This window comes from Rhamphochromis sp. 'chilingali' (assembly GCF_963969265.1).
Source record: "Rhamphochromis sp. 'chilingali' genome assembly, chromosome: 9".
In the NCBI taxonomy this organism is placed as follows: Eukaryota; Metazoa; Chordata; class Actinopteri; order Cichliformes; family Cichlidae; genus Rhamphochromis; species Rhamphochromis sp. 'chilingali'.
In genome coordinates this window covers 11,058,475-11,081,704 of record NC_137936.1, presented here as the reverse complement: position 1 = coordinate 11,081,704, position 23,230 = coordinate 11,058,475, and the positions used below count along the sequence as shown (strand labels likewise).

The 23,230-nt window shown below is 40.6% G+C and overlaps 1 protein-coding gene across 1 annotated transcript in view; it reads right to left on the bottom strand.

Moving 5' to 3' along the window:
• eogt (EGF domain-specific O-linked N-acetylglucosamine (GlcNAc) transferase) overlaps nucleotides 1-23,230 on the bottom strand; it is a 70,376-nt gene that overhangs the window by 1,503 nt on the left and 45,643 nt on the right. The window contains exons 7-15 of the mRNA XM_080890760.1: nucleotides 17,979-18,085; nucleotides 17,040-17,143; nucleotides 16,432-16,524; nucleotides 6,160-6,231; nucleotides 5,277-5,363; nucleotides 1,541-1,609; nucleotides 1,129-1,190; nucleotides 864-983; nucleotides 287-389 (exon numbers count right to left, since the gene is read on the bottom strand). Coding sequence (XP_080746886.1) covers nucleotides 287-389; nucleotides 864-983; nucleotides 1,129-1,190; nucleotides 1,541-1,609; nucleotides 5,277-5,363; nucleotides 6,160-6,231; nucleotides 16,432-16,524; nucleotides 17,040-17,143; nucleotides 17,979-18,085 — 817 coding nt within the window. The remainder of the gene's footprint in view (nucleotides 1-286; nucleotides 390-863; nucleotides 984-1,128; nucleotides 1,191-1,540; nucleotides 1,610-5,276; nucleotides 5,364-6,159; nucleotides 6,232-16,431; nucleotides 16,525-17,039; nucleotides 17,144-17,978; nucleotides 18,086-23,230) is intronic.

The window sequence follows — 23,230 nt, the reverse complement described above, 5'->3', positions numbered from 1 at the left end:
TTAGAGAGGATGTGTGAAACACAGAAGCACAGGAGAAAGACAACATAAGAGCATAGGCGTGTGTGTTTACACGCTAACCTCACTGTTACACGAAGAGGACAAAGATGTTATATAAGTACGAAATGAAGTCTTTACATTTGTTCTGTTGCACCAATAACTGCACGTAATTCAGTGTGCACATGTGAGGTTAAGTGTGTGTACACTTATGTTACACAGGTGAGATGAATTACCAAAGCTGCTGCTGGGGTACTGGGAAGCTAATGGCGTATACAGGAGTTTCCCCTACCTTGTCCTGTGGGAGCACTTTGTCCATTTTCTGCCAAGTCACGTATCGAATGCCCCGCAGCCGAGCCAAATCTCGATAGCAGCTCTCATCCTGACAGTTATATCTAGGAGGGACGGATGCAGACACTTTATCTCTTGCTCGCCTCGATCTGCCTCTCTTTCCCTCGTTCTAGCTCAATTTCTCTCTCTCTGTCTCTCTTTCTCTATGCACACAGTGCTTCTTCCTTTGTGTCACCCTCCAAAATCTACACCCAACTCTCTCTATGCTTCCACACACACACACACACACACACACACACACACACACACACACACACACACACACACACACACACACACACACACACATTTCAAGTAGCTCCTTTGCTGAGGATTGCCAGGTGTGATGACGAGCTGCTTAATTAGACAGTATTTCACAGTCATATACCAAGTGGCTGAGGGGTACTTTGGACAGAGCAGGCTGCAAAACAAACTGCTCTCCCCGTGCCTGTGCTCCACCTGGCTTTTACTCACACATACACACAACCATACACACATGCATGTGTACAGCTGACACACAGATGGACAATGTCACTCACAGCTCAAAGATGACAGACCAGTCAGGGAGGAAGAGGAGGTGGGTGAGACCAGCCCCGTGCATCCCTATAAAGATGTCAGAGTTGTGGGTGATCCTCAGCTGCTCCAGGAAGGGAACATCCCTGAAAGACAGACAATGAGTTACACATCAGTCATTGTGACTGATTCCTTTATTCTTACACACAGCTGTATAACAATGTGTGGTGACCAATGCTGAGCAGCACTGAAAGCTTCCTAGACTCGTGTAGCCAGCGCTCTATAACTCACTTGTATTTGTAGTCTACCACATTGACCTCCAGTGAAGGCACAGTCTTGAGGGCATTTACCAGCTGTAACAACAACAAAAGAACAGGTTCTGTGATCAATGAGACAGCAAACAAATACAGACAGTGACAATATAAATCACAAGCCTTGTTTTTTACTCATACTTTTTATAACGAATAAGATTTTAAATAGGCACTTAACAGAGGTGGGCAGTAAATCGATAGCTGAAGGAGGAGGTGTGAGGGAGTTGTATAAAGTAAAGACAGAAATGTAAAAGAGACAGAAGACAAAGAGAAAGAAAAAGGAGGACAAGCGGTAAGAAAACAGGAGAGTTCTGTGCCGCCTGTCCTGCAGAGTGAAGAACAGGTACAAGGAAGAAAGAGACAAAGAGAAGGGCCAGTGGTGCTGGACTCACCTCCATTTGGTTTAGTATCCTTCTGTATTCTGTGCTGCGTGCAAGCAGGGTGACACGAACACGCCCCTCCTGGAAACAGCAACGCACCCAATAAACAATCAGCCAAGGACAAACAAGAGATAGACAGCTGGGAAAACATGGTGCTCATACAAATTAACGCACTTACAGCGCAGTGGATAATCTCAATAGCCTAAAATCACGTTTAGAGTCCAATTTTTAATGTGACAATGAGATTTTTTTTCCTGAAATAATCTTATTAGTCCAGACAGCCAGCTTAGGGATATTTCTTTTCACGGTCTACTACTGCCATCTTGTGATCAGAAAGAGTATTTAGACTTTTGGAGGGGTCACAATCTGTAACATACTGTTAAACAGTAAGGGCCCTTCATTAGCTTATCATCAAAATAAATGCAGGAAGTTCAAACCAGTGAAATAATCTAAATACAAAAAAACCAAACTATTATACCTCAGTGGTAATTATATATGCAATCAGTACAGACACAATTTCTCTTTTTCGAATTCAAATATATTTCAAAGAGTATTGGGGAAAAGCCAATTGAGCGAAACAAAAAGACAGCAAATTAAGATGAGGTGAGATAGAAGGAGTGGGATGGCAGTAGCAAATGGATAGGACACAATAAAGGAGAGCAGCGTGAGTTTCTGCCTGATGTCATTAATCTAAGGATGAAAGAAAGAGCTGGGAAGAGGGTCAGGGCTGGGAAGACCTCTCATTCAGTTGCCAGCCTGCTATCGCCCGTAGCCCCGTGTCTCACTGAAAAGCCTCTTAGCATATTTCCAGTGAAGAATATGAATACCCAATGAGCTGCTTCACAGGAAGGAAGAAGTTATCGGGCCTCGCTGGTCATAAAGATACAGTCAATCATTACAAGCATGGCACCATAAAGCACTTATGAGGAGGTCTGGAGAGTTATAGATGAAGAATATGAATAAGGAAGTGAGTGCATGGCACTGTCAGTATACAGTTATGCGTGTACTCTTTCAGAAAGTACTATATCAGGTTGGGGTGAGGTGGGTGTTGGGGTAGGTGTAGTGTCATTGATGCACTTAGTATCCAATAACCAATCAACTATTGTAGAAGTCAACATCGTGGTTATGTTACACTTACTGCTGATGGCAAATGATGGCAGACTCAGTGCAAAAGAGGAGGTGCCATCAAGGCAAACATTTTTAAAGGCATCGATCGTGGACTTTTGCAGAGTCTGGGCCAGATGTTTCTGAATGTTACTTACAGAATATGGAAGAGGAAATTATGTTTCTTTTCCTTATTCCTAAAGACTTCCTATTGAAGTTTATAGTGCACATCCATAATGTCGGTGTAATACTCAACTGCCAAGCATTAGAGCGTCCACGTGTGTAATTTGCTTCTACAAATTATGGGTGCAGCCGAATAGTCAGTTTTGCTTAGGAAGGTTCCCTGGAAGTATTTGTGTCCAGATACAAAGAAAATTTAGTTACCTTGTTTCTTAATTACCTCATTTAGCATAAGCTACAGTGGACTATCCTTAATGAAAGGAGAGACGATAATACCGTCCTACTACTTAGAGCAGTGATCAACAAAACACAAGAGATAGAACAGACCATGTAAATGTTAATTAAAACTGTTTTCCACCTCATGCATTAACTTGATAAATTGTTTTCAATGCTGCAGCGAAATCTTCTTCCTGTTCAGGTGTTGCCTTGAGTGAAGATTATAGGTTGTATTACACTGTATTAAAATAAACCACCTTTACGATTTGCCATAGTTCCGTTTCCATTATTGCAAGCATTTTGAATTATCAGTAAATTAATTTTTACTTCAGGTCAGCTGGGATAGGACCCAGATGCTTACCCACCCACCCTGAGTTGGATAATTGATTAATGGAGGGAATTGCATTTCAGTCATCGAAAGCCTTTACAGAAAGGAGGAACTGAATCACTAGGAAAGGAAAGAAAGAATAATGTATTTTCTTTTATAGGCTATATGTTCATTTTCTATAATATAATGTCATATTTTAAGAATATGACATTATATTATGTACTATATGACCCGCATGAAAAAAACATGGTGAGAACACGTTGAGATAAAGTAAAACATGCACTTTGTAGTCCATCTTTTTGAAACTCTAGTTTCAAAATGGCACAGATCTCCCATCACGCTCTTAGGGAGTTGGTAAGTGCAGTTGGGATTCTTTAAGCAACATGCTTCTATTTTCCTAAGACCTTGTAAAATCTTCTTCAAACCTTTCCTTGATTTCATTACATTTTCCACCAAAGTGAGGAAAAAGCAGTTAGAAAAAGAGAGCGATATGAGAGAGACCCTCTTGTCTTACAGGGCTATAATCATACAATATGAAAAGCCTTGAGCTAACCGCTGTAGAAAAGAAGCGGAATTAGGAAAAGGAAATTTTTTAGGGTATTCAACTGCGACCTGGGAAAAAACTTGACATTCCCTATCAGAAATTGAATCCAGACTATGGCAGCAAGAGCACCAAATCTTAACCACTAGACCATTAACGAGACTCTGGCTGCAGAAGATTCAAGACACTTCTACCGGTGGGCTATTTGCTTCCACATATTCATGTTAACTGTAAAAAAAACCAAGAAAAAAAATAAAATCTACAGGTTCTTAAAGTGCATTGGCCATTTGTAGGCTCTATGACGAACTTTCCAGACCCTTGTCCACAGGTTGTAGCTGTAAGCAAGTAAGTAAATAAAATAAGTAAAGTTTATTTATTAAGTGCTTTTCACAAACAAACAGTCACAAAATACTGTACACAAAAAGAGTAAAAGAAATAAGAACATTAAGTGCCATGAAAGCTAAGACAAAGTAAGACACAATAAAATAAGCAATGTCACTGGGGGAAAATGTTAAAATGTATGTGCAAAATGTTTTGTTCCTATTTGTGCTTTTGTTAGTCTTTAAGCTTAGCAATTCTAACAGAAGACAAAAGTCCCATCCACCTCTCTAGAGAAGTCAAAGACAAAGACTAAATAAACAGACACCAGCCTGAACCTGTGGCAATAAATCCCTCAAAAGGAGACCATCCTTCACTCATAATGTTTTACCTGCTCTTACTGTTAAACTCGTAGCCTGAAGAGGCATTACCCATTGCATCAGACCTGCTGTTTCTGAAAATGGCTTTACAGAAAAATAAACATTTTAATATAGACATTATAAGATGAGATAAACGTGCATTAGCAAAGAAAAAAATTTAAAATACATCCAACTTATGCTTAGTCTTTATTTACTGAATGTATTAGTCAATGTCCCACTGATTACAGTTTAGCCTTTTCCATGAATCAAACCCATGATATCAATGAGCAAATCAAATTTTACCTGAGACCACCAAAGCAGCTCAGTAAGTACTTTTATCTTACATAGTCCCACAATTTTATTGTGAATACATAGGGTAAGAGGCACTACTGCTCTCCCTAAAGTCTGCTCAAGAAACAATATCTTAATTGTTATGCAAACAGTGAGTCCACAGAAGTGGTCGCAAACGAGCTTTTAACTGAAAACTTTTTAACCAAAATAATTGTTCAAAGGCTTGATTCAGTAGCAGTATGATCTATGCACAAGAAAGAAACTTCTGAATGCTTTCACAGGTTCTCTATAGTGGTGAAGTGCAGCCATAATGTTATTTATGAGAAATTATTTGGTGTTATGTATATTATATGGTATAACTCGGACACAGGAAAAGTAATTGCTGTGTTTCCCTAGAGATTTTGTTCCTACCTTTGGCTTGTCTTGTGTGATGTTGAGTCGATGCAGGATGTGCTGGGAAAATGCCCGAAACATCCCTTCACTGTAGCAGTCTGAGATCTGTCATTAACACAGTACATAAAGAGTCAATTTCAATAACATTTATAATTTATATATTACATACATTTATATAACTATTTTTTAACTGTTTAATATCAAATATTGTACTAGAATATGTATGCAGTCATACATAAATACTACTCTGAAATTTGAAATGAAGTAAAAACTAATTGAATCTAGCAATACCATCACATTACTGCACTGGACGGTGATAAAAAGAAATAATAAAAGAAATATATACTGTATATTACACACATAGGGAAACTGACAGCTGTATAGATATTTGCTTATCTCCCTGGAGTGAGTATCATATGAGATGAGGCATTTCTCAGGTTTTAGAATATCACATACACACCGTTGTACTGCAGCTGTAAATGTGAGCACATGAATATAAACATGATGTGCAGCAGGGGCAATCAAAAGCAGCTTGAGGCTGACCTATCAATATTTCACACCTCAAGGCTGGAACCACAGGACGACACATATTTACGTGGGATCCTCTTTGTAGTAATCTCCTTGGAATTATCATTTAAATAACATAAGCACTTGCTGAGCCTTTGAATATATTACAAAAATATTTGACCTAAACTGCATGTTTACGACTACACCAGATATCTTGAATTTAGGAAAGACCTTTAAATATATGCAATGTGAGATAAAAATAGATAGAGACGCAAACAAAGCAGGTTTGAAGATGTAAGACACTGCAGTTTTCATATAGCAAATACATATATGAATCTCAGTAGTTACACTAATTTTCACACATACACACACACACATGCGGGGGGTAACTTACAAGAGGAGTGTTGTAAAAAAGACCATATCTCATTCTTGGGAGAAGGGAGAAGAAGGCATCTTTGAAGCAAACCTATACACAAATGGGAAGAGATCAAACTTTAACTATCTGATATGACGCAGAAATTATTGTCAAGTTGTAATAATGACATCTACATGCATGCATGTATTGGGAGTCTATAACAACACTTGTACTACCATATCAGAAAAGCCAAACAATCCCCTGATGGTTTCAACTCTTTCAAAAACCGCACATTGTTTGTGACACTGGAATGATATTAGATCCTGACCAGTAAAGGATTTTTAGGATTCAGAATCAGAATCAGAATCAGAAAGGGTTTTATTGCCAAATGTTGAGCAGGTTTACAACATTAGGAAATTGCTGCGGTGCTTCAGTGCAAACATACTGTCATAAATTGCGCTTAAATAGTATTAGATTATTCTGTTATTATATGTTACCTTATATATGTAATCAAAGTAGTTGAATTAGAATACTGCTGTAGATCACATTATACCCTTTAATATAGAGTGTGTGAGCTGTATGTAGTTTAGTTCTCATTATACTTTTGAGTTAACAGAACATATTCACATATTAGTTCATTAGATAAATGTGCATCACTCTGTATCCTTGATCTGCTGGGAATGTGTTACACTGTTTTCTTGACATGCTTAATTGTTGAATCATGAAGAGAAGGTTGTAAGCAGGAGACTCTGTGTCTAAAGACAGGGGAGATAGATAGACCACATTCCACACCCCCACCGTACAGAAAGCAGAGAAACAACTGCCGAGGTCATAACTTAGGCGCTGTAACAGAGAAAAAATGTGATGTTTTGGCTTTTACGACTAGCTGGGGGCCACTAGAGACTATAAAAAGCTGAGCAACCCGTCACCATTTTGAGACATGTGCCTGACCCTCTGGTAGCATCTCTCCCGTCCGGACGTTGTAATGCTCTGACTGTTGAATTGTATGGAAATAAATGATTGTTGATTGAGCATTGATACACCGAGTATTGTCCCTCCTTCAGCCCAAAGATTCAAAGAATTGGGAGATTTCAACAACTTGGTGCCGTGTGACCCGGATCTTTGGTGTGCTGAGGAGGTGCAGATTTGACCTTTGGTGAGATCGTGAGGCGAGGTGAACAGAGGACCGGTCCAAAAATAAAAAGGTAAGCACAGCCTGTTGTATTATAAATACCAAATGTGCATATTGGGCTTTCCAAATTAATCTGTTCGCTGAGTCACATGTATTTTCACAGTAAATTTGTCGGTGTCTGGTTTTTGGCGCAAGATACTAACAACATAAGTTGAGGCTGAATTCCAGTGTGTTAAATAAACTGCTTCTACCGAGAAACTAATAAGACACTACGTTGAGCTAGTTGCAGTAAACTGCTTCTACCGAGAAACTAATAAGATACTACGTTGAGCTAGTTGCAGCCACTTTACCTTCCACATTTAATTTTGTCTAATACTGGCTTCTGTAGCAATAATACGTTAGAATTTCTTCTGAAGACGCGGCCATTAGTTCAGTACATTGAAGTCGAGGTTTGAAGTTTGTTTATGGTGTCGGTTACGTCCTGGCTCTTGCCGGCCATGAAATAGAAGTTGATTTAAGGAAAAGCAGATGCTGGCTTCACGGTGCGGTTGAACGCTGGCAACGCGAGAGCGAAACACGTCCGTAGGTTTGGTTTATGATATGGCCGTGTTCCGGTGGTGCGGCCGTGAAGTGCAGTAGTGGTTGGTGCTAATTTTAGTACATTGAACAGAGGTTTGACGGTGGTTTGTGGCGTCAGTCGAGTTTTTTTTTTTAAGGGCTGCGGTCATAAAACAAAGTAAAATTTTACTTGCCAAGAAGTACATAGAGCAAAACCTGGTTTATGATGTCGGGTATAACTTCGGGGATGCAAGCATCACTTTTATGATGCGACTTTGCCCCGTGGTGGCGGTCATAAGCGCAGAGAAAGGGGTATTTTGGTCTATGGTGCAGTGTGCTTTAAGAAGATCTAATAGTTGAGCTCAGAGGTTTCTGTGTAAAATTCCCGCTGAGGAAAAGTGTTGTGTGTGAGTGTGAAAGCGCGCTCTGGGTGAGAGAGTGTGTGTGGAGCTGCGAGGCGCGCTCTGGGTGCTGTCTTGTGGGTAAAGCGCGCACTGAGTGAGAGTGTGAGTGAGGCGCGCTCTGAGTGTGTTTTTTGTGTGGAGTGTGAAGCGTGAACACAGTGACAGTGACGGTTGATGTGTTTGATTAGGAGGACATTAGAGCAAATACACATTTTAGGATCAAAGGTTGATGCCTAGTGTACCTGTGGAACATTTGCCCTAGGAGTGGCGACCCTCCTGTCCGTGGACGCGTGGCCAGGACCGGCGTCGTCCGGGTGCCGAGGTGGTGACTTGGGGAGGTGAGGGCCCCCGCATAGCTACGGAAATAACACTGGAACGGCCGTGTAATCACGGGTTCACATTTATTCCGGACTAGAACAAGACACATTTTGCGAACAAACGTTGAGTCTAGATTAGTAAAGAAATATAAAAAGGTTGAATTCCTCGTTTCAGTGGTTGAAATTGTTGTGTGCCTGTCCCCTGACGAGTGTGAAATTAGAATAAAGAGGGAATTTGGAGCCACATAGAGATAGACGGGCATAATTGGGTGTATTACTCTGTGGTGTAATAAAAATAAAAAGGAGAGATGGTAAGAGGTGTGCAGTGGAGAATTATGGAGGAGTAGAGAGAGGAATGTGTTGGGAGACTGGCGTACAGTTTACGCTGTCAAGGTAGGCGTGTTGCCTGCTTATCGGTTTAAAAGTGATGAAAATGAAATTAAAATAAATCTCTTAGTGTGTTAATACAGGAAGCTGCGGACCTGGACCAACTGCCCCCACAAGCACAGCGGCCGAAGCAAAATTATAGGTAATGGGAACCACACCCAGCACGAATCAGCAGCTGTGAAAAAGACAGCAGCGAGGAGAGGATTAGAGGAGGAATTAAGAGAAGTTTTAACACATAAAATTGGGGCCAACGGACTTGTGGAGGTTGGGAAGGCGTCCGGAGCATCACAACAAAAAGGTGAAACAAAAACACACACAAGCAGAGAAATCTGAGAGAAAGGCTCCTTTTAAGGTAACGCCTAGTTTGAGAAAAGATAAAATTAACCTGCTTTTATACAAATGCACATACACGCAATGAAGAAACAGCTTACACTCATGAACACGTGAAGATTTTCCAGCAAGGTTAAAGAAAAATTAACATACTTAAATGATGAAGTCTATACATTACTGACAAAGAAACCCTCTGGGTTGCAGGACAACAATTTAACTAAAAAAAAAAAAAAAGGAACACTGGTCTAACCAACCAGGCAAGACACAACAAATTTAGTGGTTAAAAGATTCAAATTGTGACATGTTTTCTGTTGATTGATTAATAAAAGTGATTACTGAATGAAAGAAAGTTCCTTTTTGGGCTTTTAAACATGATCTTAAGAATTTTAACATATACCGGTGTTGTCCTGTCAACTTGGTGGGTTAGGAGTTGATTATATCGGGAGACAAAAAACAAAAAAAGGGGGAGAGAAGGCTGACACAGGGCCTGGCCCCATTGTCTCCCCTCTGAATAACACAGCCAACACAACAACATTTTCCTGTTCGTTTGTTTTTGTTTTTTGTTTGTTTTTGTTTTGTTTTGTTTTTGTTTTTTCTATACATATTTAATTACAGGCTGCTTTGCCGGCCCTGAAAGCCGAGGCTGACTGGACTCCTGCTCTCCCCCATACGTGACACTGACCAAATGCTGCAACAGCTGGACCCACAACAACGACCTGAGAATGTCAACAGACCTGCAGGAATGTGATCTCATGCAGCCGAGACGGAGAGCACTAAACCTAAGGCCCGTTTCACTACACGGGGGAAAAATTCCCAGACTGCGTCAGCTGACAGAGCTGTGACGAGACGCCCGCCAAGCCCGAATGAAAAGTAAGGCCGAGCGAAAGAATGCTGACCTTGATAACTTGGCATTCACACTGTGCAGGACAGTGATGGACCAACACGGATGATCGGGTGGCGAAAAAGGGCGTGACCGAGACAGGAGGAGTAACTGAGGTCAGAAGGCACCTCAGAATGGACAAAAACACAGAAGAAGATGCAGGTTTCACCTGCGGTGAACATCGACACTGGAGAAAGGACTGCCCTAATTGGGGTCAGAACCAGGACGGACTGAATTTTGAGCAGCAGCAGCAGCAGCAATGGTCGCAAACAAACTGAAAAGGAGGGGGGGCAGGACCCCAGGGCATGCTTCAGGCCGTGGTTTACCCAGAACACCAGAACAGGAAAGTGATGAACAAACACACACACACACACACACACACACACACACACACACACACACACACACACACACACACACACACACACACACACACACGTCTCCAAACACACAGATTCAGAATGAAGTGAAATACACACATAAACACGTGCACTCGTTGAGTGAGAAATGACACACACACATACACACACACACACACATTGGAATGCTGATTCACTGAGAAGTGATGCACACATACACATGCACACGCTTGTGCAATGAAGAGTGATCCACACGCACACACACATACACGCTGATGCAATGAAGAATGCTTTGCTTATGCTGATATGCAAAATGCTGCACACAAACATCCCAATGCATAATTTTTATGAGGAGCCATTGATTTCCATTGATTACTTAGAATGTGTTATATGTCACCCAGAGGGCATTTATGTAGATTTTAGGAATAAGGTCTAAAAAAGTTTGGTTATGAAAACAATGTCTGTGCGTGATGTCTGTTTATGGCTCAAGGCCTTGACTGAATTCTTTGCTGTGCTTCACACAGCCCTGATGAGGAATAGTGGCACAGAGTGAAGATGATGAATTAATAGTGTAAGGTTAGGTCGGAGTACGGCATTTTCTGTGATTGAGTTTTAATTCAAGGAGGAACAAAAGGTGTTACGGCACCTGAGGTTCTCATTCCCACACAATATTGTCCCGGCAGGAAGCAAAATGTTCCTGTGAATTTCTGGTTGATTGTTTGGTTTTGTTTAGCGCTAGCTTGATTTTATCAGTGAGCTTTGGCTTGTGTTCTTTCTCGTAAGCGAGAGAGGGATAGTTTTATGCTTGGACATGTCTGCAACGGGCCCTAGTTTGTGTTATTTTAGTAGTATTTTGTTGGTTATGTCTGTTTTCGTGTTTGTTACAGTGCACTGGAGAAAAAACATCTGAGAGGTGTGATCCACCGGTGGTGATATGTTGATATTTTGTGAGTTTATGATTTAACAATCAGCTCTTTAAACCAGGCCTGAAAGATTGAAATTTAAAGCGCTATGAAATATTCTTACAAAAACAGTTGCAAAGTGTGCTTCTCCATGATTGTAATTGGCTTGGGAGAAATTCACTTATAGGGAACACTGAGAAGTTCTGAGTCTAAAAGGATTGCACCGAGTCAATCCGGCCCAAAAAACAACAAGGAATTGTTTTCCTTTAAAATGATGACGTCATCTTGCTGGTGATGGAGGCTCGAATAGGTTGCGCGTGAGACTCCATTATCAGCAACATCTGGTATGAATGTGTATGGAGGTATGCATGTGAATGGACTGTGATGGACTGACGACTAAAAGCTTTGACTGACTTGATACTGAGACAATGACTGCACCCACTTTAGGATTAGTAAATGCCAATAAACAAGTCACCCAGCCGACAAGAGAAGGGTGGATGCTTCGCTTTGTTTTGTTTTGTTTTTTCAGGAGCAGGAGGATAAGAGAGACTGGAGGAGGAGACTCTAGCTTCACATAAGTATGAACTGCAGACTTAACACTGTGGTTGCTGATTTTGAGTTACTGATGTTTGCATTAAGAAAACTGTGCTATATTAGCTGTGTTTTGATTAAGGTATCATGTTATATTATTGGGAATGCCAAATGCTACAGTGGAGATAACTATTGATATCACTCATGACTGGAACATGTTATTATTAACCATAGCAGGCCACTGTAAAAAAGTCAATTAAATTTTATAGAGGAAAATCGCCAAAATTGAACAATACCTATGAATGACTGGCCACATTCAGAATAGAGATATGCAATAATAAACATTGGTCCACGTGATTTAGGTTCTCACTTGAAATAGTAAGTTATTAAATGTAGAATATAATCGACAGGGACATTTGATAGGATGTGGTACTGAAAAAGAACAAGAGCAAAGTAAATAAAGAAAATATTGTGTTTAGTTTGGATAAATTCAAATTAAAATGTACCATTACACTCAGAGGATCAATATGGAATAAAACATATGCAAAATTTGTAGGAAGTACATGACTGATAACTGTTCTGTCCTGAGCGTTTGTTTCTAGAGCACCCACTTGACCACACCAACAGTTTCTCGCCACCGAGGAGGGGTACTTGCAAAAAGAATAAAATAAAAATCTGAGTTTAACAAAACATTTTAAATGTAAATATCAAGCTTACCTTTCTTTTTCCATGAAATGTGCTTGTGGGCACGCCAGCCATTTTGAAAAGGTGGGCAAAACAATTGGCAAGGCCACACCCCCACACGTGTGATATAATTTTAAAGGTACTGTTGCCCTCTCTAAGAAACATCAGGACTTAGAGGAGTGGCAAGTAGAGTATGCGAGCTACAAGCAAAAACTAAAATGTGTACTACAGTGTGCAAAAATGAAATACTGGGTCATCAGGGGGACATGAGGGACATTTATAAAACTAAAAGTCCCACTAACCTTAAAGTGCACTTGAAAAGCCCACACAAGAAGGTTAACCTAGCTTACCTAGAAGACCTCATCAGGGGGAGCACACTCCCCCTCCTTGAAGAGCTCACCCACTCAACCCGCATCCCCAGAAAACAGCTAACCCCAGATAAGGCAGCGTGATGTATCCCGAGACAACAGGACTGGGACATCTAAATAAAGGTGTGAAACAATCGCCTTCAAAAGGTTATCAATTCACTTGAACCAAAATTAGGACCACACGGTGCGGCAAGAGTTAATAGTTATTAGTCTCAACACCCAAGGATAACCAGAAGAGCATGACTGATATGATGGAACTGGGATTTTGTTACACTTAATTTTTGCAAAACACAAATAAAACTAAATTGAAACTAAGGATTTTCAGAAAATAAAAACTACACTAAACTAGCAAAGAATTGGTAAAAACTAATTAAAACTGATATAAAATTGAAAATCTGAAGTCGAAGCTAAATAAAAATAAAAACTGATGAAAATTGCAAAACTATTACAACCCTGGTGCAGAGATTGGCAAATCTGACCAGGAAACGTTATAAAATGGATTGTCAGGATAGTCAGCGTTAAAGCCACTTTTGACAGTCCATACTAGGATGGCATTGGACATCTTCGGGGCAGAAAAGGGTTGGTGTGACCAAGGTGTGGTTTGGCTTGTTGTATGTACATTTCAAAATGTTACAGCTCTGGATGGACCAGTTACCAGGGCATGGAAGGATGACAGACTTTATTACATGAGGAGAAGGGACATTTTCGGGATCGAAGATCCTCAGGGATGACAAGGCTGGAGCAACGGTACTCGAGAGAAGAATTTCTGATACTTTCTGAGATATGATGTCACTAACCTTCTCTTTTAATTGTCTAGCTCCAATGAATTGACACATGGGAGTGTGTCACAAAGGGGGAGTTGAGTCCGAACATCAAACAATGGTTTTATGAACATCTTATGACGTTATTTCTGTGTTTAATAATTTAGCTATGGTAAAACTTAAGCTTATAATGTGTTAGACTTAGAAAGGGTTCACTAATTTTTGATTTCTTTTACACACACATAGATTATGATTAGAATAGGTCCTGAACATAATATTTTAAACCAAATTTGAATCATTAGAACAACAATGGATAACAATATTAGATTATCAAGGCTAGGGAGAGAGGTGTTTTGGTTTTCTGTCTCTTGCAGAGAAAGGAACAGACACCAGACGGGGACACGGAGATGTGAGGACCCTTCACAGCAGAGACAGATGTAGGGACAGCCGAGACAGCAACTGGGGTCAAGTGTCATGACGTTTGGGCTCCTGGAGAAGATGGATCCCACAAACACAGCAATAACCATGAAGGGGTTGGTGAAAACCAGGAACACCAGACCAACGAGGTTCGAGAGGCTCTTGGCAAAAAGGGGGACACGCCGGTGAACCCAAAACACACAGATCCTTGTTTGAAATCGGGGCAGAATAATCCCCAGAACTGTGCAATGACTAAAGGGTGGTCTAACCCCGGAGGTCGAAGAAAGAAGCTGAGAATCACCCAACTGGAAGACACTGGTAGCTGCAGCAATAAAAATAAAGGTTAAAAGCTCCTTAGACAGAGGTTCTAGTCTAAGTACATTTGAAAGGTATAAGGTGGCATTAAAATGGGAGTGGAAAACTGGAGCACCAAAATAAAGCTGTGGGAGAATTGGGGAGTGATGGGAGTGTCATCTGTAACTGCTGTTATGGTTGTAAATCTAACTTTGCTTGCATCTGAACTGCGTGAACACAGAGGTCATCCCACATATGGTCCACCCATTAAAGGGGGACAGAGGGCCTCAGGATCAAGAAAACTTGGACCTTGCAACCCTGGAGTGCATGTTGTAAGTGATCTCTTTCAGAGATCAAAAGGGGGAATTATTAGATTATTCTGTTATTATATGTTACCTTATATATGTAATCAAAGTAGTTGAATTAGAATACTGCTGTAGATCACATTATACCCTTTAATATAGAGTGTGTGAGCTGTATGTAGTTTAGTTCTCATTATACTTTTGAGTTAACAGAACATATTCACATATTAGTTCATTAGATAAATGTGCATCACTCTGTATCCTTGATCTGCTGGGAATGTGTTACACTGTTTTCTTGACATGCTTAATTGTTGAATCATGAAGAGAAGGTTGTAAGCAGGAGACTCTGTGTCTAAAGACAGGGGAGATAGATAGACCACATTCCACACCCCCACCGTACAGAAAGCAGAGAAACAACTGCCGAGGTCATAACTTAGGCGCTGTAACAGAGAAAAAATGTGATGTTTTGGCTTTTACGACTAGCTGGGGGCCACTAGAGACTATAAAAAGCTGAGCAACCCGTCACCATTTTGAGACATGTGCCTGACCCTCTGGTAGTATCTCTCCCGTCCGGACGTTGTAATGCTCTGACTGTTGAATTGTATGGAAATAAATGATTGTTGATTGAGCATTGATACACCGAGTATTGTCCCTCCTTCAGCCCAAAGATTCAAAGAATTGGGAGAATTCAACAATAGACATGAAAAAATAAAAGTAAGAATAAGAAGGATTGATAAGGATTGATACCCTTACCAATATTTGGGGATTTAAAAATAAGATATTACAATATCGAGGATGTTTTCTTTACCTTTCACACATGTTAAACATAAACAGGTTTTCCTAACATGTGTTATTCCTAGTTTTTTATTTACCTTACCCCTCATCAAACCACTGGCATTTCAAATATGTGTGTTGCCAACAAAGATCTTACAGAGTGCCCTCTTGTGGAAAACTATGCCATATAAACACTCAGAACATAGTTGAAGAGTATTTCCGCCATTTCTTCTTTACTTTTCACATTTTTCATTTTCAGCCATTATAAATGCAAATAGTAGTATCGTCCTAAACATGTGGAAGCTGACTTTAAAACAATGATCAACTCTAATTTTTTTCTACTCTCTAGGAAGCACTTTCTTGTGCCATTCTTAAGCAACTTGGCTTGATTTCATTAGTTTAATAAATTAATTCTTTATGAGAATTGTGAGATCAGACTTTGATCTCTGACTAATCGTTCAAAACATTCATGAGAGCATCCTTCGCACTACCAAAAGAAAAAAAGAAGAAAAAAAACACCAAACAAAAAGAGCACACACATTCAGAGCAAGTCAGGAGTCAAACCCAAGAACATCTGAGCTCATTGTGCCACTGACCCCCTCTGAAACTGAGCAAATGTAAGGTGAGGTGACAATTTGTTATTTGAACAAATTTCAGGGCTGAATTTGTTCATAATTTTCTGATTCTGGTCTCTGCCCAGTCAATTAGTGTATCTCCATGTTAAGCAATTAGTAAGACTATGTAAATATAGTGCAGTTCAAACACCAAAGAAAAGGTAGAACATCTATATTTTGGCCTCAGCAACAGAGAATAATGTCAAAATTATTTTCCAGGACAGCTGTGTAGGTACAGGGCATCTTCTCCTGAACCTCTAAAAATACCTGGTTTGCCAGAGTTGTGATTATACCTACTCTTTTTGAGTCAAAAGTCTTCAGATGGATGATGTCATACTCTGAGAAGGCCCTCCACGTTTCACTGAACAGATCTCCATAACCATAAAAACTCTGGGAGAAACATATAAAATGGGCAACAAATGTTGATTCAATCTCTGTCACAGCAGAAATAAAAAAAACAAAGCAATAAAATCCAAATTAACTACATTATGCCTCAAGCACCACCAGAGGCAGTTCTTCTGAAGTTTTGCTTTTGTACAAAAAATCTATTACCACACTATTATGCGGCAGCTTGCAGCACTGTGCAATTTGTGATGAAAGGTCACTGCTTTCCCTCTTCCTGCCAGTTTTCTCTAACTCTGAAAGAGGCGTTTATAAATTCATGGGGAAATAGACAACGGGAAACTCCAGCCCTGTGTCTTCTTCTGACAGACAAGTGTGGCATAAACATTTTAGGCATTAAGTGCAGCAAAACAAAGATTTGGAAGGTTATTAATTTATTTATTAGTTATTGTATTTACTTCATTATCCATTATTATTTCCCTTAAATGGAAATAATTAATTAACAAACCCATTGTAGATTAAAACCACCACTGAAACAGCAGTGGCAAGCATCAGGTACCCACCGTGTCCCACATGACAATGTTGATATCTGAGCTGAAGGAGTTATTGATGTGCTGGGAGATGTATAGGTTGATGAAGTCACAGAAATGGTGGTACATGTTCACCCCTGTTACACAAACAAATAAAATACATATATATATAAATAATAATTATTATTATATTATACTGTTACACTTTCAGACAGTTTTTTAATTCTCAGATCTCTATAATGTCATAGAAATGGGATATCACTAATATTGTCATCTCAGCTGTGGCCCTGTACAACACCAAAGCTTGTGTTTCGAAGGCACACTCAGAGAGTTGGCCTAAAGAGAGCAAAAATCATGATCAAAGTAAATAACCGGTCGGTTAGTATAAGACAAATAAAGATTATTCTGAGTTGTGACTCATGCAAAGCTGCTCTAGTAGAATTAAAGAATCAAATATGGATATGAGAATAGCTCACAGAGCTTTTACATTTTCACCTTCCTTTTAATCTTTTCATCTTGGCGATGGCCTATACCTGTTGCTTCTCTACGATGTCTTTGCTATGTAACAACTCCTATTCCATGTTTTCACTACCCTGAACCCCTCATACAATAGTGTTATTGTTGGTAAAGTTCCATCTCACCTTGACTTGGTTTCCTATTCAAGCTGGTAGACACAAACACAGTGTGCTTGACTGCTCAATGCAAAGTCACATTTAAGGCAGACTGCGAACTATCTATTTTGATTTCTTTAATTTTAATTTTAATTTTAATTTTTCTCTGATTTTAGACAAAAAATATCACTAGTATTCATTTGTGTGGATAAAAGCAGAAAAAATGCTGTCAATACATTGCTGCAACATTTAAATGAGGTTTTAAATGCGTCAGTTTCAAGTATAGTAAGAGTAAAAGATTCAAGCTTTCTGTTAAGGTTTCAGGGCTTTAATTTGAGTCCAGTAAATCTTTATTACTCACCAGCATCGAGTTTCATGAAAACTGTAGGTTTTTCAACTATTAGGTCACAGTAACCATCCTCTATGGGATGAAAATCCAGATTTGTGTATGTCTGCAGCTCAGCATACCTACAAAAACATCAAACAACTATTGTAAATAAAACAGAAAAATTATAAAATTATAAAAATTATATATGTAACTGGAAAGGCAGGACATGATGAAAAAAACATATGAACACACCAATAAAAACAAACACACAAATTAAGACATCAAAACAAATTATTCTTTTAGAAGATTTAGTGATGCAGAATAATCTATATCAGAAAACAAAAACATAATTTTCTGAGCTGTTGTCACAAGTGTTTACTGTTAACTGCAACGACAAAATCATGTTATGCAATAAGCTTAGCTCACTTGAAGAAGCTTCACATAACACTTCATGGGCATTTATGAAGATTAATAATCAAGTGAAATGAAAAATTCATTGAGAATTATAACTATAAAACTGTAAATTTTCGCTAGGTGGAAACATACATTAACTATCTATTTCTTTCAAGGATTATGTAACTGTAAATATGTAATAGCAGTTGACACATGTAGTTAGGACTTTTACAGACCTGGAACAATATTTGGTTATTATTTATATAATTATCCTACCATTGGCGCGATGAGTAAACAAACTAATCTTAAAGGGCAAGAAAACCAAAAGGTCAGGTGAGGTCAAAGTTTGTTCTCTGACCAAATTTGTACAATATTTAAGAGCGTATCCATTCCAACACGAAAAACAGCACGAGGTGCGAGCCAGCCAGGAGACGAACCTAGAATCTTCTGATCCGTAGGAAAATGCATTATCCATTGCGTCACTGCTGCTGGTTAAACATCCATCCAGACATGTTGCCTCCCTTTGGCAAGGACTGACTGCTGCTATGTGAGTATAAGCAGGTGGCATGTAAGATGGCAGACTACAGGAACCGCTTGAGATTTAGCCTCAGATCTAAACAGGCTGGGATTACTCCTAAAAGTCTGCAAATGACATCATCTGTTTAAGGCCTCCAAGCTACTAAAATCTTCCCAAAGCCACAGAATCAGATGCTAAACGAACTGGTGAGAAACATTGATTTACCTACCATGTTTTAAAACCAAAAGAGGAGCTGGGCCCAAAAAGACTTGCAACTCTTCTAGATGACAAAAAGCTTCAAAGGTGATTGAATTCACTGAGAAGTGAATTCAGTCATACTTTTCATGCTGTCTAACACTGCATAAATAGCCTAAGACCAGGGAGTAGAGGCAGGCTCATCTACTTACTGTGCACAAGACACATTGGCATGCGACAGAGCGGGTCCTCCAAGGCCAGTTAAAGAGACAAACACCAAGGATGTGGACAAGTGAGCAAAGATTTTGTCTGGAAGCTACAGCAAGTCTCTGTTGTTTGCCTAAGTTGTATAAACAGGAGGTAATTTAAAGACCCATTGTCTGCACGATCAACTGTGCTACATACAATATCGAAAGGCTTTTGGCTTCGGTCCTCAAGCCGTCGGTAGGCAGCTGGAAACGCCATCCTCAGAACGCTATGGATTTCATGAAGAAGGTCAGCCATATCGTTATGTAGGCAGAGGACACTACGGTCACTTACAATGGTAGAACTCTCTTCCGTTGTCTTACAGCTACCGAAGAAGTGGTGCTAGTTCACAAGAGCTTACAGGATGACCCCACCCTCACCAACAGGACCACCCTCAACACCAACAAAGTGTGAGTGTGTGGGTGCACCATGAATTCCCCAGTTTAACCCATTGTGGCTAACTCTTATAAGCAGGAAGTGGGAAACAAAGACTGCTAAGTCATCCTGTCCTCGAACACCACTGGTTCAAATATGTGGATGACGCCTGGGTGAAAGTCAAATTTCGGGATGTAAAACCAATCACAGATGACATTAAGGTGGTGCAAAAACACATCAGGTTCACCAGGAAGGATATGAAAAATGACACGCTAGCTTTCTTAGACTGGGAAATTGCCATCAGTAATAGGGGACATTTGAAAGTCATTGCGTAGTGTAAGCCAACGCATACAGTACTTAAGGTTTGACTCTCATCATCCACAACCTAGCACGACCTAGATGTCATCAGGACGCTATAAGACAGAGGGAACACCATGAGATTGGCTGCTGTGAGTAAATGTGATCATTCTAGCTGGATATTTGTTAAACCTTGGAAGGTACCCAAAGAACGCTACGGGGGAACTGAGCGAGACGAAGGACAAGCTCTGGCTGAAGGAAAACCTTTGGTGATCCCTTATGGTTTTAGGAGTATCAGAGGAGCTCAGATGCACTGTCTGAAAACGCTGTGCCTCGGTGGTTTTCACCCTCCGAAACTGACAGCATTGCTCCCAATATGCACAAAAGCAAGCAGACACTTCGAGCCAGCCAGGAGTCGAACCTAGAATCTTCTGATCCGTAGTCAGATGCGTTATCCATTGCGCCACTGGCCCCCCGCCAAGAAAATCAAGAGGTCAGGTGAGGTCAAAGTTTGTTCTCTGACCAAATTTGTACAATATTTAAGAGCATATCCATTCCAACACGAAAAAAAAGCACGCACTGCGAACCAGCCAGGAGTCGAACCTAGAATCTTCTGATCCGTAGTCAGACGCGTTATCCATTGCGCCACTGGCCCACCTACAACGATCCCTGAAAGGGCAGGTGAGGTCAGGTCACACTTCGATCGCCTGCAGAATTCAAAGATAATCCTTCAAAATATTCCAGAAAGCAAAATCTCTTGATGCAGGCTCAAAACATCCAGGTAAGAAAAATCCCACAATGTTGATTCTGTTTATACTGTTTCTAGTTTCCAGGTGAGCACAATCAACTTTGTCGGATTTCCTTACGCGGTTGGTTGAACATCCATCCAGACATTTTGCCTCCCTTTGGCAAGGACTGCCTGAAGCTGCTACGTGAGTATAAGCAGGTGGCATGTAAGATGGCAGACTACAGGAACCGCTTGAGATTTAGCCTCAGACCTAAACAGGCTGGGATTACTCCTAAAAGTCTGCAAATGACATCATCTGTTTAAGGCCTCCAAGCTACTAAAATCTTCCCAAAGCCACAGAATCAGATGCTAAACGAACTGGTGAGAAACATTGATTTACCTACCATGTTTTAAAACCAAAAGAGGAGCTGGGCCCAAAAAGACTTGCAACTCTTCTAGATGACAAAAAGCTTCAAAGGTGATTGAATTCACTGAGAAGTGAATTCAGTCATACTTTTCATGCTGTCTAACACTGCATAAATAGCCTAAGACCAGGGAGTAGAGGCAGGCTCATCTACTTACTGTGCACAAGACACATTGGCATGCGACAGAGCGGGTCCTCCAAGGCCAGTTAAAGAGACAAACACCAAGGATGTGGACAAGTGAGCAAAGATTTTGTCTGGAAGCTACAGCAAGTCTCTGTTGTTTGCCTAAGTTGTATAAACAGGAGGTAATTTAAAGACCCATTGTCTGCACGATCAACTGTGCTACATACAATATCGAAAGGCTTTTGGCTTCGGTCCTCAAGCCGTCGGTAGGCAGCTGGAAACGCCATCCTCAGAACGCTATGGATTTCATGAAGAAGGTCAGCCATATCGTTATGTAGGCAGAGGACACTACGGTCACTTACAATGGTAGAACTCTCTTCCGTTGTCTTACAGCTACCGAAGAAGTGGTGCTAGTTCACAAGAGCTTACAGGATGACCCCACCCTCACCAACAGGACCACCCTCAACACCAACAAAGTGTGAGTGTGTGGGTGCACCATGAATTCCCCAGTTTAACCCATTGTGGCTAACTCTTATAAGCAGGAAGTGGGAAACAAAGACTGCTAAGTCATCCTGTCCTCGAACACCACTGGTTCAAATATGTGGATGACGCCTGGGTGAAAGTCAAATTTCGGGATGTAAAACCAATCACAGATGACATTAAGGTGGTGCAAAAACACATCAGGTTCACCAGGAAGGATATGAAAAATGACACGCTAGCTTTCTTAGACTGGGAAATTGCCATCAGTAATAGGGGACATTTGAAAGTCATTGCGTAGTGTAAGCCAACGCATACAGTACTTACAGTACTTAAGGTTTGACTCTCATCATCCACAACCTAGCACGACATAGATGTCATCAGGACGCTATAAGACAGGGGGAACACCATGAGATTGGCTGCTGTGAGTAAATGTGATCATTCTAGCTGGATATTTGTTAAACCTTGGAAGGTACCCAAAGAACGCTACGGGGGAACTGAGCGAGACGAAGGACAAGCTCTGGCTGAAGGAAAACCTTTGGTGATCCCTTATGGTTTTAGGAGTATCAGAGGAGCTCAGATGCACTGTCTGAAAACGCTGTGCCTCGGTGGTTTTCACCCTCCGAAACTGACAGCATTGCTCCCAATATGCACAAAAGCAAGCAGACACTTCAAGCCAGCCAGGAGTCGAACCTAGAATCTTCTGATCCGTAGTCAGACGCGTTATCCATTGCGCCACTGGCCCACCTACAACGATCCCTGAAAGGGCAGGTGAGGTCAGGTCACACTTCGATCGCCTGCAGAATTCAAAGATAATCCTTCAAAATATTCCAGAAAGCAAAATCTCTTGATGCAGGCTCAAAACATCCAGGTAAGAAAAATCCCACAATGTTGATTCTGTTTATACTGTTTCCAGTTTCCAGGTGAGCACAATCAACCTTGTCGGATTTCCTTACGCGGTTGGTTGAACATCCATCCAGACATTTTGCCTCCCTTTGGCAAGGACTGCCTGAAGCTGCTACGTGAGTATAAGCAGGTGGCATGTAAGATGGCAGACTACAGGAACCGCTTGAGATTTAGCCTCAGACCTAAACAGGCTGGGATTACTCCTAAAAGTCTGCAAATGACATCATCTGTTTAACACCTGCAAAGCCAGGCTTCTACCTTTCTACCTATAAAACCCGAGAGCAGCCAAATGGCTGGTAGGCTTTTAGCTAAGCTTTAGCTTCAGCCAAGTGGAAGCTAAATTGGCTAGTCATTCATATGTATATTAGGTCATTACCTGGGAATTCTGGAGGGAGGGGAGTGGGGGTGTGTGATTGAGGGCATGGGGGAGCTGCTAAAAGCTGTGCACTTCCTTTTGTGTTTCATCTTGATGCATTCTCAATCATCCAGGGAAATAAATCTCCAAAAGTCACCAACTTGGAGTGTTTCAGTTTGCCATCTTAGGGAGAAATCAACACACATGGGTGTATGTCCTTTGTTGCGGAGATTTATTGATAAAAACAGT